General features: G+C 41.4%; 1 protein-coding gene across 3 annotated transcripts in view; it reads right to left on the minus strand.

Moving 5' to 3' along the window:
* The window catches only part of SGK1 (serum/glucocorticoid regulated kinase 1), a 101,966-nt gene that overhangs the window by 5,730 nt on the left and 78,945 nt on the right, over positions 1-17,291 (minus strand). Inside the window, exon 1 of one of the 3 annotated variants that reach the window (XM_004673871.2) lies at positions 502-950. The exons of the other annotated variants lie outside the window; for them this stretch is intronic. Coding sequence (XP_004673928.1) covers positions 502-619 — 118 coding nt within the window. The 5' untranslated portion in view covers positions 620-950. Of the gene's footprint in view, positions 1-501; positions 951-17,291 lie in introns of those variants that run through there. 3 annotated transcript variants of the gene reach the window in all.

Consider the following 17,291-nt stretch of genomic DNA (forward strand, 5'->3'; position numbering starts at 1 on the left):
GGGGAGGCCCGGCGCGGGGCTGTTGCCAGCCTCCCTGGGCTCTCCCGCCCGAGAGAGGGAAGGCGCTGGCGGAGGGGGCAGGAAGGGAGAGCGAGTCCGGGGTAATTTTCCACCTTTCTCATATATTCTAAAGGGCAAAGAAAACAGTGTCGCGGCCCGGAGGCCCCCCTCCTGCGCGCGGCGGGTGGCTTTGTACCCACACTTCGAATTCACAAGAAGCGCGGGCACCGACCGAGTCCCCTAAGTCACACCACAGCCTCCTCGGCTCCGGCCCGGCGGCGGCACACAACCCGCTGGGGTTATCTCTCCGGCGCACGGCGGCCCCCTTATCTTCAGGATTAGCTTGGGGCCAGGGCTCCCCGCGGATCTCCGAGCTCCCGACGCCCACTCGCCCCAGCCTCAGCTCCTCCACCTTCGGAACAAGGGCAAACACCCTCGCTCCCGAGCCGAGCAACTAGTGGGGGCAGTGAGACAAGTTCCCCGCGAGCGGCCGGCGCTTACCTAGTCCGGTCAGCAGGAAAGACTCGCTGCGTTTCTGCGCCTCGACCCTCTTTTTGTGGCGGGGCCGGAGTAGGGACTCCAGCCGCGCCCGGGTCAGCGCTCCCTGCATCTCCCCCATGGGCAGCGGTCGGCGGGGCGCGCGGCGGGCGAGGGCGACAAGAGAACACTGACGTTTCCTTGAAGGAGCCGCCGTGACTCAGGCCGGGCAAGATTTCCTGCCCCTAGTCCCAAAACAAACAAATGGCCCTTGTGCACAGCCGAGCCGCTTCCGAAAACGCCTTTTTTGTGCTTTTGGCCAAAGTCAAGCAAGGCTGAAAAACCCCAGAACTTGGAAGAGGAGGAAGGAAGGAAAGAAAGAGAGAAGGGGGAGGGAGAGGTCAGGAATGTGTAGGGGAAGGGGCGGAAATAAAGTTGGTCTCTGCGTTAAAGGGAAAAAAGCTACAATCTGCATTTTACTTTTTTCCTTCGAAGTAATTAATCTCTGAGAACATTCTGTCCGTTCCGCGTGTAGTTTTTCCTTTGCATTTTTAATCCCCGTCATGCCAAGAACACGTGAAGAAGTAGCGAGTTAGCAGCGCGGTGGCTGCTGCAGGGGGCTGACCTGGCGTGACCCCGGGGCGGAGAGGGCGGCGCGGGGTCCGCAATTAGCCCACCGCGGCTCCAGATTCCCTACCATGCTCTCCGACCTCAACACTATGCCTGGTCACATTACAGTATTTTAAAATACCTTAGTTTCTCCTACTCTTCCCTACCCTTCCCCCGGTTTACTTCAGGGGTGACCCAGGCGTTTTCTTGTAAAGTTCATCACCTAGCTCTTGGTCTCAGGCAGAAAAACTGCCTTGTTAACTCCTGAAAGATTAACTCGCGCTTCTGTTCCAGCCAGCAGGGGAGGGAGCCAAGTCCTGCCGAGCAGCGGCGCGGTGGATGCATCCTCTCACCCCCGCCGCAGGGAGCTGCAGTCTGACCGCGGGCGCTAGGAATCCGGCCAGCGCTGGCTGGGAAGCCGCAAGCGCAGCGACTAAGGAGAGACTGCTGCAAGTAACAGAGATTTGCAGGGCTGGCTATCTGGCGCTTGCTGGCGTTGTCTACGGTCGATACCCTGTCGTGACCCCTTGCTGCCAGGGGCCATGCCATTTTGGAGTTACCTAGTGCGTCTGACACTCCGAAATACCAGCTGTCAAACCAAGAATAGCTCGGGGAAGCGGTTTTTCTTTAGTCTAGGGTAAGGATTTGTTTTGCAGGCACAACCACCTCATTTGCCCTAATGTGATCTGTAGCCTCAACTGCTTCTTGGTTTGCTTAGTTACAACAGCCCAAACACACATCCTCTCGAAGAGAGACTGGCTGGGAGATTTTGCTCAGCATCCGCTTAAAACAATACTTAAGGATTGCCTGAAATTGATGCTTCAATCGAAAGTAAGGTTTAGGAAACTCTAAGTCACAGTAACCAGCCCTGTCTGACACCATATCACAGTCACCGGCCCACGTATTCTTCATAGAATATGACTTTGTTCTTGCCAGACCCCCTCCCCCAACTCGCAGTTGCAACTAGCTTTTTACCAGGGCCAGCTCTCACGTGTTTCCTTCCCCTTTCTACAACGAATTTTATAAAAACTGTTCAGAAACACCAATGCACACCAAGATTTTTTGTGGCTTTGCATTAAAAACAATAAATGAAGATATTTTCCATCAGAGACCCTCACCTCCAACCCAACTCTTGTACCCTCTCCTTGTCAAGTAACTCCCAGTTCTTTGAAGCATCTTTGATTTACCCATTCTATCCAAATTTTAGTAATGAAAGCAAACAAACCTTTCAAGGGGGATTTTATAGCCTCCTCTTTCATTCTTCAGTTCGCCTAGGAAATGAAGGCTGGGGAATACTTTCTGGAGGCTGGAGGCAGAGCTCTGATAGCTGGAGAAGCCTCCTTGCTATGTGACTGATAAGACTGGAAGCTGAGATGACAAGCCAGAGGTGGCCAACCCAGCTCAGAACCCCACTCTATATAAAGGCAATTTACATACAGGAAGGGAGCAAGCTGCAAAGTTCAACACTGGGCCGTTTATCCTTCCATTGCAACATCATCCAGAAAATTACAGTCATCAGCGTCCTCGGTTTATTACACCCCAGCAAGACACACAAGAAATGTAACTTGACTGATTATCATCACAAATCAGTCCAGAAAAAATTCAAAACACATGCACAGAGTTTATTTTCTTAAAGAAGCTCGGCCACATGCATTCCAGGAGGAACGTGGAATTTAAGTTAGAGGGCTCTAAGGAGACTAGTAAAGAGGCACTACCATAAGATTTGTGGTTGGACCAGAAAAAGGACATCTGAAGACTCCCGCCTCCCTTTACCCTAATGCTAAGCAGTTGGAGACGGAGGGTCTACTCAACTTATCATTTACACAGAGAATCAAGTTGTTGAGACTGGGTTTTCTTCCAACCGGATACCTGATGGGTGGAACAGGCGCCCCCAGTTCTGTCCCAGCAACCTACTAAGACTTCCGAACAGGAAGGTGACACGGGGCAGCGGGTGTAGAGGGTCGGGGGAGGTAGGCGGGGGACTTGTGACGCGCGCCGCACAGGCGTTGGGTTGCCCGGCGGCCGCTATTCAAACGCTCGCTCTGTCCTTCCTTCCCGTCGCCAGCCTCTTTTATTTGGTCCAGATATCCCTTCCACCGGGAGGAATCCGGCGCCTTCCCAGTTACTATTCTCTCTTGGCCAAGGGGCCAGAGTGGCGTCATCACACCATTTACACATGCTACATAGAGGGCGCTCGCGTTCTCTGGGAGAAAGGCTCCGGAATGCTGGCTTGCCCCTATTCGTCTCTCCCACTCGGGAAAGAGAAGAAAAGAAAAAGATCAGTAGCAGATAATTTCTCCACAACATCTTGTGCAGTCATAGAAAATAGAGTGACTTGATGGAGGATGAGCTCATTAACTCCCCACCACCCCTAGCTAGTCTTCTACCCCTGAATCATATTGGAAAAACTGCAATCAAATCTCTCAAATGAAATTGATCTCCAAGATGTTAACAACGCACTGAAACAAAACATGTTCTAGCGCAAGTATATTTTAATATTTCAGAAAATCATTTTTAGCTCTTCTAGTTTGTCTTTCGTGATGGGCTATAAATACTAAGACCCAAAAGCTTTACTATGACTCCATTTAATTTAAAGGCTCAGAAAACAAATTACTGCTATTCCTCAATCGGTTAGAAGTAGTATTTTGTAAAATATTTGTATAACGACTTTACTAAATCCCCTACTAAGACTATTTCTTAAATGAGTCAGCTGTGTTAGTTCTCAGTCCTTAGATGCAATATCTTCTATTGATAGCAGGGCAATTTAATTGTTATGTATTGTTTGAAGTGCCATACATTTTAGAACCATCCAGTATATAGTTTAGGTTTCCATACTTATTGATTCATTGGCTGATGCTTACAGATTTTTTTTTTTCTTGGAACATCATGGAACACAATATATACAAGTGCCAGAAAACATAATTATTACTCTGGGGATCAAGTAGATGGATCAGTTGTTGTTGAAGGTTGTCAGTGAATCCTTTTTTATAGTATTCATCAAACAAAATGATGACAAATCCGTTTACTCAGAATGGATATTATAGAGGAGTAACTAGCAATGGTGGTTAAAAATGTCTTTTTCTGGAACACAGGCTTTATAATGATTATTAAGTCTTTATTCATAATTGTCAAAATTGACATGCATAAAAGAGATTGGAATGTGATATAGTAGATAACAAAGAGAAGAACATATTGTCTAGAATAATAGTATTGAGTTATTAAAATCCACAAAATTCCATGCTTTATTTATGGAGGGTTTTTCTCTTCTAAGACAGTGGTTTAAGTTTTGTTTTGTTTTGTTTTTAAAGATTCATTTATTTATGCATACAAGAATATGGCCACAGTGCAGGCAGGAGGGGGAGGTGTGAGAAGATCCACCAGAGAAAGAGTAGGGAGTAGAACAAGCAGTTCTTACTGAAAACACTGCTGAGGAGAGCAGTAGGTGAGACAGGAGAGGTCTGCTGCATCACGTAGGTCAGCTTCCTGGCCAGGGATTGAACTAATGCCCAAGCAGCTGACACTAGTTTGACAGCACTGTGACTTAAATTCCTGTGCTGTTGGGAGGCCCAACAGTGGCTTAGTCTAACAAGACTTTGTACTGTAAGAATGTTGGAATAAGGTTTTAAAAAATAATGTACAGGGCCCTCCATGATGGCGCAACAGGTTAAAGCATATTACTATGAGGCTAAAGCATATTACTATGAGGCTGGCTGCAGCCACTGTGGCACAAGTTTGATTCCGGGCCAGGCAGGTGACCCACAGGATGTGGCAGACCTCTCCTGAACTGCCCGCTGTTCCCCTCAGCAGGAACTTCAGTCAAGTTGCCTGTTCTGCTCCCCACTCTGTCTCTGGTGAATCCTCTCACCCCTGCACCTCTGGCCTGCACCCTGGCTCCTGTATGCATAAGTAAATAAATAAATCTTTAAAAAAAATAATATACATGTTGCTGTCTAGAGAGGCCTTAGATTGCTTAACTATTATGGATTAAACTATACTGTTATTTTTCTTCTGAGTTGGGTAGATGATAAGCAAAATGTGAGTTGGCAAAACATGCTTTTTGGACACATTTATCTTTTTCCCAGATCCCATCTTCGTCACTGCAGTTGATTCCAGTGGCTCTCCTACTTTCCACCCATGACAGTACCTTACAATGTGGTTCCCCCAAACCCTGAAACATTGCCTACTACCCAAGTTGCCACTAATACCAACTGCCTCAAAGCCTTGCTGCTAGATCATGGCCCACAAGAGAGGTAAGCCTGGTTATTCATCTCCCTCCCACCTTTCCTCTAGCTCTTCCTTCCTCCCTCCTTTTCTCTCACCATCCCTCCCTTCCACTCATTTAACAAGCATTTATTAAGTACTAACATTAAGCTCAAGGGATGTAAATACAAATAATCCAGCTATCTAACTTCACAACAACTTTCATTCTAAGTTGAAGGAAATAGACATAAATTTTAACACTTGTGTGTGCAAAGAGAGAAGTCTGAGCAACAGGCCATAGAAGAATATAGAGAGGAAATTTCTGCTGAGAAGAAGCAGCAGGCATATTTGAGGAAAGTCCTCACAAAAAAATGGTATTTGGCCTGATCTTGGAAAGACAAACTATATACAAAAGAGCAAAGGCATTCTGAACAGAAGAAATACATGCATACCAAGCTAGCAGGTGCATGGTACAGCGTATTTGCTATAATATGGGAACACGGAGTTTACTCAGACTTTACACACAAGCAGAATGCATATGGCCCCGTGTTTCTGTTCAAGTGGGAAAATTGCACTTTCAAGTGAAATGAAAAAATTCAAGCTGATGCAAACCTGCTTTTGCCTCCATTGTTAATGGAATTAATAGTGTCTTAAAAACATATCTATTTGAAGGACTGAGGATTAGTAGTATGCACAGATATGGTTGGAAGTCAGAATAGGGAAATTTACATAGTTGGAAGAAGGATGAAAATTTTGCCCAGCAGAATTATGACCTAGCACAGGGATTAACTATCTTCCAGGATCTTTCAGAGGAACTAACACCAGTGTTTTATACCCGCCTCTCCTAGAGAGGCTGGCCAAAGGAAAGTCAGTGGAAGGGTAGGTGCCTAGTTTTGTAGAACATGTTAAGTTTCAGCCAATGTTAAATTAAAGAGGAAAAGATATTAGTTGTTGATGTGGGAGAAGTGAGTATCTAACTAGTAATGGATGGATCTATGATGGGCTGAAAACTTTCCTTTTCCTCTCCTTTGGAAGAATGTTAATATCTTGGTTAGCATAATTTTCATAATACTTGATTTTTTTGTTTAGCATAACCCAGTGAACAATAAATAAAAATTAAAATAATTGTTAATTAGAATAGAATGGAAGGATAAACATATTTTTGACAGCTTTATATTTGGCTTTCAGGATTAAACTGGAAAATGATGTCCAGGGAACTTTCTCTATGATTATGAAAAATAATTTGAGTTTAAATTGGACATTTTTTTTTAAGTTTTATGTATTTATACATACAAGGACTGGGGTACAGGTCGGAGGTGCAGGGGTGGTGAGAGGATATACCAGAGACAGAATGGGGAGTAGAACAGCAGATCGATGAAGTACACTGCTGAGGGGAGCAGCAGGCGGGTCAGGAGAGGTCTGCCACGCCATGTGGGTCCTAGCCTGGCCAGGAATTGAACTCATGCTGAAGGGGCTTTCGCTTTTTAGTGATGTGTTTAACCTGCTGTGCCACCAGGAAGGGTCCAAGTTGGACATTTTTTTTAAAATCAAAATTCAATATTATCTATGACTATTATCTATTATCTATAAATTCAAGAGAAATATGGCCTCATTGGCAGTCTTGAATATTAATGACATAGCTTTGTTAGCAGACATTTATTTCTAGGCATTTATTTATTGCTAGGAACTACGTTTTAAAAGACTTCTGTTAATTCAAAAAAATTCATTTGTAATGATAAAATGTTAGCTATTGTGGCCAAGAGCTATGAAATGAAGAGCACAGTGATCTCACTTATTCCCTCCCCCAGTCCTACAGCCCAACTGAAGTCAGCCACTACAAGGTTTGGGATTTCATTGTAGGCAGAATCCTTGGGACATATAAGTTATAACTTACATGAAGACAGATAAAGTGTGTTTTGTTTTGTTTTTTAATCCCAACTTAATTTACAAAGTGCATTAATGTATAAGGAGCCTGGGTTTCTGGTGGATGTCTTTTGCCAAACTGAAAAGGATTTTTTTGTTGTTGATTTTTTTTATAACTTAAGAAAACAATTTTTTTTTACATCATTCTTCATTTTCATACAATGTGCTTTATCATCTCATGTATGGTCTCCAAGAAGTTTTAATTTGCTCACTGTAAATCTTTCTCTCTCTCATTTCTGATCCTATCATCAATCCAGCTAAAAGCTCCAGAACCCCAGACCACTCCACGAGCTGTCTCCTATAAAGCTTGTCTATGAACTATAGCAACAAAGTGCTATAATGTAAATGTCACCAGCAGTGGGAAACCCAGGGCAGAATCTGTGTCTACCCTGATCACCTGAACAGTGCTTCTCAAAGGTCAGCAAAGTTCGCTTATAGATTCCTTTTCTCTTCTTCAAATCATGTTGACATTTCCTCTTGCTTTTATTGTTTGCTCCTCCTCCCCACTAGCAAGTAATCTCTGTGAAACAGGGATACTATCTATCTTATTTTACACGTGCCCTTCCACAACTTTCATTTTGCCAGAAAGTTGGAACAATGAGCTTTGCCACTTTGTATTCTTTCACGATCTTCTCTACTGGGCTGCTAAAGACTCGATGAAAGGGTCCCTGTTACACTGTGTCTACTCATCAGTTTGCAAGTCATAGCGGAATGACTATTAGGTTGTCAGATGTGACAGGAACCACAGCATAGGTCTTAGAGTTGTAGAAGATTAGCACCAAATTGGTGCATGCTTACATTTTCATAGTTTTGTGATTATATATTTATACATGTGAGTTTTTAGAGAAGGAGGACATAACACAGGCGTGCACACACCCTCCCAGTTCTACTCTTTGACTCCTGAACTTGTAGATTCTGGTTATGGGAGAAACTGTCCCATATGTCTGATGCTCCTTCAGAGTACATAAAGCCTGCTGAACACACCTGGCCCCAGCCCTAGAAAATACTGCCACACATCTGGCACTGTAGCTGAATCTTCAAAAGGTCATTCACTATTCTACCAGACCGGTTGCTTCTGGATCATGGAGAACATGCTCACTCAGTGAGTTCCTTGTACAGCAGACCCTGAGAAGTCAGTTCTTTAATCAGAAACCACACTGTATAGAATGTCATGGTGGCAGAGAAGGACTTCCTGAAGTCTGTAACTGGTGGTGTAGGGCACAAGCACTGCATGCAGAGAAGACAAATCTGTATCTAGAATAAGCTCATATTCCAGTCAGAAGAAAACACTCTCCTTTCCATAATGACAGAGGGATGGTGCAATCAACTTGCCCCCAGGGTCTGATCACTCTGTGGTTGGGGCCATATCAGGGACTCAGGACTGGCCTCTGCTGATGGCAGATTAGGCCCTTCAGCGTTGGCTGTAACTGGTCCGTCTTGGGAAGGAAATTCAATACCACTGAGCCCCTGTGTAATCCCTACTCCTGCCCCCAGGGCTGCTTGCACATGAGCTCATTCACTGATGACTCCGTGACAGGTCATCTACTTGATTATTAAAATCCTCACGGAGGTCACCTTTTGGTGAACATTGACATGAGATATAAATATCTGTACTTTTTTTGATGGATCAGAGCATTTTTTCACCTATCTCTCAAGCAACTTCCTTGTTACCAGCTTTTCAGTTGTATTCCTTCTACTTTCAAGTCTATTACCATTGGCCAAACCATTGGTTTCATTCATGATATGGCATAAAATCACATGTCTGGCCCTCCCTGGTGGCACAGTGGGGTTAAAGCACAGCACTAAGTAGCTAAAGCCACTTCAGCATGAGTTCGATCCCCAGCCCTGGAGGTGACCCACATGGAGCGGCAGACCTCTCCTGACCCGCCTGCTGCTCCCTTCAGCAGTGTAATTCTTGGATCTGCCTATTCTCTCCCCCACTCTGTCTCAGGTGAAACCTCTCACCATCCCTGCACCTCTGGCCTATACCGCAGTTCTGTATGCATAAATAAATAAATCTTAAAAAAAAAAAATCACACATTTAGCCAGATTTCCTGATCTAGTTAGGTGAACTAATGAAATGTGAGGGCCACTATTCTTACGTTCTATCCACTGGATGGATCTTCCCTCACCATTATCCTTCAGCAATATCAAGAATAGGGCTTTGGTGCTGCAACTGTCCACTTTTGGGAACAGATATACTCATGCTGGTATCATTAATTCACGGGTGTCATCCAACACTAGGGGGTGATACAGAAACCTTCAGCACACACAGACGTGAAATGCACTGGTTTCATATCCTGGATTTCATAAACATCAGAGCTTCCATGTTTAGCTTAGTTTTCTAAGATCCCATGGTTATGACATCAGAGACTTTTGATAGGACTATTGATTTTTTTGAGTTTTGATTATAGAATCCCTTTAGCAATTACAATTAATATTTATAAAAGAACTACTTGAGGGTTTGGCAAGAGATTCCAATATATTAACTACTGCTATTATTTGTGCTGGTATATAATAACACCAGCCTGTTTCATAATCATCACTTCACTAACGCTATATTTGAATATAAAAGAATCAAAATAAGCATAAAGAAATTACAGAGGAGAAATTAAACAGATGTGAGCAGAAGGCAGAAAAATCATGAATTCCTCACTTTCCAAACTAAGTAAATATAGTAACTTAAAAAAGTTACTATGCTTACTATAATTTGTTTATACAAGTTTATGCTTAAAATTATAATGTACTCAAAATTCTAATATACTCAATTCTCATTTAGAGCAAATGACATTCCAAGGAAACAAGAGTATTACTATGAGTTAGTATTTACAAAGATTCCATCTCAGAATTCATAAAATATTGCTTAAAATCCTAGAGACTGAGAACACAAACATAGATCATGATAAACCTATTTAAAATCCTTCAAATCATGTTGTTTACATACCTTTTTATGTACCAACATAAATCCAGTTTGACAAGTTCTGTTTAATAAGCCCTCTAAAAGCAAGGTATTTTCTTTTCTTTCCCACATTGTAAATACTGTACTTTTATATCCACAAGCTCCTCTTGTAACCACCTCTGAGCTCTCACATGCCTCTGCTTTTTCCTTTCCTATTGGGAATCAACAGAAAACAAACAAAAATGGGCAGAAATGAACCCAGACAAAGATTCTAAGGACTCTCCTTCCCCTCTCCCCCCACCCCACCACTACTTTCCTTTTCCTTCTTCCAACTTCTTTCCACTTCTCATTTTCTTGCTTTAGGATTTTGATTTTCTTTAGGGTTATAGGTTCCTGTAGTATTGACAAGGATCTGGTATGGTTTCCTAGAACTGCGATTCATTTTCTGTCTCTTTTCTTAAAACAGGTACAGATGACTAAAATTAATATTGCACACATTATATCATGTGCCTATGTACATTATATATGACATGTAGTGTACCTTATATTAATATTTAAGTTTAAATATTTAAAAATATTTGAATGCATATTCATAAAAATGTCCAAGAGAAGCAAACAGAATGATTGGTATGGATGTCACTATGACTTAGTGCTTTTTATATAATTTCTCATTTTGTCTTCAAAAATTGTTACTATTGCCTTACGTATTCCTTTTTTAAAGATTGATTTATTTGTGTATACAGAGCTGGGGTACAGGCCGGAGGTGCAGGGGCAGTGAGAGGATTCACCAGAGACAGAGTGGGGAGCAAAACAGGCAGATTGATGAGAACAGCGGGCCATACTGGAGAGGTCTGCTGTGCCATGTAGGTCAACTCCCTGGCCAGGGGTTGAACCCGTGCTGTACTTAAGTGGCTTTGGTTAGCTTCACAGTGCTGTGCTGCTCTTTCACCATTGCACAACCAAGGAGGGGCCCCCTTACTGCATTCTTAAGATTTGAGGCTGAGAAGTAAAGTTAGTTGTGTGATATGCCATAGCTAGCAATGATACAACCAGAATGCAAATCAGGCTTTTCTGATACCCCAAACTCTGCTTTTATCCAATAAAGGAACCAGTGTCCTTGTCTGCTCCACATGTCAGCCCTTCCCTTAACTCTAGCTCACATGGTATTTATACATATTTTTCTCACCTGTTGCTATTTTAACTTGGATTTACACTATGTTGTTTAGTCCATCTGTGTGTACCCATTTTATCTTCCTGAACTTTCAAAGGCCAACACTATCGACTCTTGTTAAACACTGGACAGAAAGGCTTACGGTATATCTCACAAAACAAAGTCCTGTATTTGCCATAATTTCTTCCTTTGCCAACTCTCCCTGAGCAATGGCTGGGTCACCTTAATGCTTGACTTTTATCCTTTACCTCTTTACTCACTTACAAATATGCGTGTCTGCACTCAAGCCATTTTTATTGCCTACTCTGTTCTGATTTTCCTGAAGTCATAGAAAGGAACTGGAGGGGTTTCCAGGAGACCCTAGTTCAGTTTGGTGTGTCAGCATTTATGAGTTAATGGTTAGCTTTGGGAAAGTACTTGACTTCTGCAAGTATCCTCAGGGTTAACACCCATTTTGTTTATTGTACAGGCCGATAGGAAAGATCAGATAAGATTATGCATGGGAGAACAATTGGAAAACTCAAGTGTGTTATGTAATCTGATACCTACAAGAACAGTGCAGCTGAACTATTAATATACAATTTTCCTCTAAGTGCCAAAATTTTAATTGGTGGAGAGAGCTGATTTCTGAACATTGCTGAAGAGGGAGGGGCACAGTCCCCTCCAGAGCTATCATGTTCAAGGACATCTATTTCAAGGGCCCCAGAGCACCCTGATTCAAAATTTTCTACACCTTTTGCATTTTCTTTTTATCATCAGTGTAGAGTTTCACAAAATAAAGGACTGTCAGAGGAAAGAAGACTCTTAAGAGTTGATTCACTTTAACCAACTCTTATTTGGCTAATAGTTTTCCAGGACAGACTTCCCTGTCCTGAAGTCTCATTCTCTTCTCGTCTCTGAACATCCCAGGCTTACACAGCTCCAGCTGCCACCACTCTTCATTCAGCCTCCGCCCCTGCTCCCTTGCTCACACGTGTCTCCTGCCTCTGGTCAGCCAACTTCATCTCTGGGAAAGCTTGCCTCTGTTGTTAGCCACTGGCCTGTACTCCATAATATGTATAATCTTAAATTTGTAAAAGAACATTTTTCAGATTTAAAAACTGTTTATAATTAACCAAGTAAAATGTTGTTAATAAGGACAAAAGTCCAACACCATTTTTCATTTATTTTTCCTTTGATAGACATAAAACCTCCTGAAATAGTGCCTTATGTTTATGAATTCAGCATGCTTGGAATCCTTGGAATAGTAAAATACATCCAGACACTTTTATGTTAGCTGCAGCTAAAGTTCACTTGGTTTTAAAAAAGTTACTGCCATATTAATCTTTTGTGAATGAACAAACTAAGGAAAGGCTTATTAAAATATGAGAAAAATAACTTGGCTAAAATCATGAAGTTGTGTTTACCTTGTTAAGTGACAACATTTCCTCATATATATACTATTTTAGCCATAATAAAATGTGCTCTTATAATATAAAAAAAGATTTTAGACAAGAAGTGAATATTTTGGGTAAAATGGGCACAAGCAAACACATATTTTAAAAGAGACCTGAGAAATCAGAAAAGTCAGTCATTGTGAAACACTGCCAGCTTAGCCTTGAGTAAAATAGCAGAAATAACAAGTAATTTGGGTCAGAACAAAGAGGAAGAGAAATTTATGAGCTGAGCAAAGGCAGAAACAGATCTTGCTTGAAAACTGCAGGGCTTTCAAACCCTCCCTGGTGGTGCAACGTGTTAAAGCACAGCATTAAGAAGCTAAAGCCACTTCAGCATGAGCTCCGTCCCCGCCCTGTAGGTGACCGCCTGCTGCTCCTCTCCAATGTGTATTGGTTAGTCAGGCTGTTCTGCTCCCCATTCTGTCTCTGGTGAATCCTCACACCTCCGGCTTGTACCCCAGTTCTGTATGCATAAATAAATACATCTTAAAAAAAAAAAAAAGAAAACTGTAGGGCTTCAGTTAGATAACCCTTTAATTTGTACTGTGAGGGGAGAGATAGTTTCTCTGTGTTGAGCTAATCTGAGCCTTATCTTCACACACACACTCTTGCAGGAATTGCGGCCAGTGTAGGATCAGACCTGACAAACTTTTGCCATCAAGCAAACATACTCAAGTGCTAAACAAACATAACTCTAAGTATCTTCAAACAGAAGTTTTGAAATGACATTTTTCTCTTCACTGAGACAAATAACCTGTCCTTGCTTTTGGAACCCTCTAAAGCAATGCAGGTGGTTGAAGTCATTAAAAAACTAAGAAGTGCTTTTTCTTTATAGATACTTGCTTAAGAAGGCAAGATATTATTTAGAAGCCTAGGTGATGTCTAAGTTTTGCTCCAGTTTAAGGAGTTTATGCCCAATTTTCAGAAAGCTATCAGTCTTTTGCCTAGGGATACAGATAATGGAATATAGTGAATGAAGAAGCTTGTAGTTCAGGGAGGGAAAAAGCAAGCTATAGGTCTGGTATAATAGGAAACAGTCACAGGAATGATTAAATAAGATGGATTCTTCTTTCATCACATAGTGTAAATCCTGATGGGAGTAGGGGATCTGTGTTCAGGTTTGTATAAATGACAGAAGTCTTTTTCCAAGTAAGACAAGTTAACATATGTAGATATAGCTCTAAGTACTTTTATCTGATTTATCTTCTTTTTTATTTTTGCATAAAAGAACTGGGTTGTGGAACAGTGGTACAGGGTGTGAAAGTATATACCAAATGATCCATGACTGACACTGGCTGGAAGGGGCTCTGACATGTGTGGCCAAATGGCCAGCTGCTCAGCTCTGACGTGAGCCCCCTGATGGAAGGAGACGTAATTCAGGAAACTGAGGTGATTGTAGCTAATGGCTCTAAAATGGAAGGAATCAATTCCAACTTTGATGTAGAAAAGTTTGAGCTAGAGAAGCAGGAGAAGTCAAAAGTAGCCTAAGAGTACACAATACTGATGATTCTGTGTTATCCTCTCCAGGTCCAGTTCTACCTCTGGTCCCATGGGTGGCATTTATGTGGTCTTGGGAATTCTTCACTATAGGTAAGATGAGCTTTATTCCTGGGATACCCATGGGTTAGGTTTTTTTCTTTTTTTCTCTATAGGTAGACCTAGAGCAAAAGAGCCCTTTACTAAGTATTTTCTCTCTAATTGCAAAAGACAAATTCGACAATAGCCAGAATGTTTCAGATAGAAAGTTTCTGTGTAAGGAAATTGTATTTGCATTTCATTGTTTTTTGTTTTTGTTTTTGTTTTTTCTGTTAGCTAATGCTATGGCAGTTGAGGGATGAAGCAACTGTCTTCTAGATATAAATATGAGGGTGTTTTGCTTTATAAAAATATCTAAATATTATGCTTTCTTCACTTTTTAAAGTTTATGTAATGAATTTATATATGCTCTAAAATACTGAAATACTTCTGTAGTCCATATGTTGTCAAACTATGAATCATTTCATTTCTACAATAGTACATAAATTACTACTTCTCATATATATATATACACATACATGTCTATGTATACACACACACATATATGAACATACTACCTTAGAATGTTTCTACATTACAGACATTTGGGCTGAATTTTTGCTGAATCATTAGAAAATATACAGACACAATGCATAGTCCTGAAAGTATTGGGAAAATTAAATTTTCCTGTGGAAAAAATTAGCCCAATCTTAAGTCTTTCTCTTTACTTTTTAAAAATATGTATTGAGGGCCCTCCCTGGTGGCGCAGCGGGTTAAAGCGCAGCACTGAGAATCTGAAGCCACTTCCGCATGAGTTCGATTCCCGCCTGCCGCCTGCCCCGGAGGAGTCCACATGGCGAGCCAGACCTCTCCTGGCCCGCCCGCTGCTTCCCTCAGCAGTGTACTTCGTCATTCTGCCTGTTCTGCTCCCCACTCTGTCTCTGGTGAAGCCTCTCACCGCCCCTGAGCCTCTGGCCTGTACCCCAGTTCTGTATGAATAAATAAATAAACCTTTAAAAAAAAATATATGTATTGATTTGTTTATCTATTTATGCATACAGAAATAGGGTACAGGCCAGAGGTGCAGAGGCAGTGAGAGGATTCACCAGAGACACAGTGGGGAGCAGAACAGATAGATTAACAAAGTACACTGCTGAGGGGAGCAGTGGGCAGGTCAGGAAAGGTCTGCCATGCCATGTGGGTCACCTGTGGGCCTGGGGATCAAACTCATGCTGAAGCAGCTGTGTCTAGCTTGTAGTGCTGTGTTCTTACCTATTGTGCCACCAGGGAGGGCCTCTCTTTAATTCTTATTTGAAAGAAATCTAGATATTTGGAGAATCCCAAAAGTAAAAATATATTTTATTGTTAATAGGAAATTTCATATAAATACCCAAAGAGAATATCAAGTAATTATGTCTTACTGTCTTGCAAAAGGAGGCCCAGTTAAAATCATTGTCTTTGCTAAAGTAGCCTTATGTTGAGCCACTTTAGCATTGGCTTCTTCTGAGTATAGAACCTTATCCAGTGTCAATAATCATACTGGGGAAAAGCACATTCTGAAAGTGTGGGGAAGCTCCCCCTACCTTGAAATTCTAACTTAAGAGGACATTAGAGGCCACTGAAGGACTAACAATTAAAAAAACAAAGGTGAGCAAAAACAAACAACTCAGGTTTCAAAGCCTAAAAACAAAGATAATAGGTAAGAGCCCAAACTTGTGGAGGCTGTTTGCTTATTGTCAGAACAAATACTTGGGAGTGTGTGAGAGTTAAGTACTGGGAAAATATGTGGGCAGGAGCACAATAGGTGATTAATTTTCTTCCTTTCTATATTTCTATTTCTATTCTATGATGACTATTTTTCTACTTTATACTATGTAAAAAAAAAAAAAGCTCAAAAATTTACTGTTGTTTCTCTAACTCGACATCACTGCCTGTGACAGCTGTGTGTGTCAGGCCTGTTCTCTGGTGGTCCCACAAAAGACACTCTGACGCCTGGGCAAGCTTAACAGACTTCAGGGTGAGCTAAGCAGCAAAGTTTTACTTCAAAACAAAATTATTTTATTACAAAAGTTTATTTTTCCATCATTTTGTACATTTTATTTTTCCATCCCGATTGTAATGCCCGCGGGTTTCCCATCACCAAATCACCCGTGTGCCATCACCATAATCCCGTGCATTTCTCTCCCCCCCCATTTCAAAACAAAATTATTTTAAATGTAAATTCTATTTCTGTTGAGCAGTGGGGACTAGTTACCCCCTAATATCTATCTCTACTTGGACTATATGTCAAGAAAGTACAGATTAGATGACATAACTAAACTACTACCTGATGATAGCTGATGTTGATTGGAAATGTTCCATTCACTGAAATGTATTTTCCATAGGAAATGATATAATCATTGAGTCAAAATTATTTCAGGAATTGGTAAAAGTTACAATAATAAAAGCTAGGATAGTGTTTTTATAAAGAAGCCATTTATAGGCTCATAAATTTGTTGCAAAAGGATGAGTTGCTTTAATTGTGTTGAAACTTAAAAGAAGTGAAGGCATTATGTAAAGTTTTAAGGGGATGAGATACCTGAAAAGAAAGGTCCTCGGTACTGTGGCAAACAACTGCATCAGTCATATGTGAATTCTAAGAAAACTGTTAACAGAATAGAATAATGTTTTACTTCCTAAACCTGAGGGAGAGTTACATCTAAAACAACATACAGTCCAGTTTAGACACATCACACCCAAGCTGCTAAATACCAAAAACTGGGAAAAATATGAAAACATTCAGCAAAGATAATATGTTACATGCAAAGTAGTAATAATTAGACACAACTGACTTCTCATCATCACTTACAGTGGGTGAAAGACCATGGACAAGGTCTTAAAAGTAATTAAAAAAAAATCCACTCAGAATTTCATATCTAGCAAAAGTGTCATTCAAGAATGAAATAAACATTTTTATTTGTAAAGGCGTATCATGAAAATACAGGAAAACTAAAAGATACTGCCAGAAGAACCACTGCATTATAGAAAGAAATTTTCCATGTGAAAGAGAAATAATTCCAGA

This window comes from Condylura cristata, unplaced genomic scaffold, assembly GCF_000260355.1.
Source record: "Condylura cristata isolate star-nosed mole 26May11 unplaced genomic scaffold, ConCri1.0 scaffold00001, whole genome shotgun sequence".
Classification (NCBI taxonomy): domain Eukaryota; kingdom Metazoa; phylum Chordata; class Mammalia; order Eulipotyphla; family Talpidae; genus Condylura; species Condylura cristata.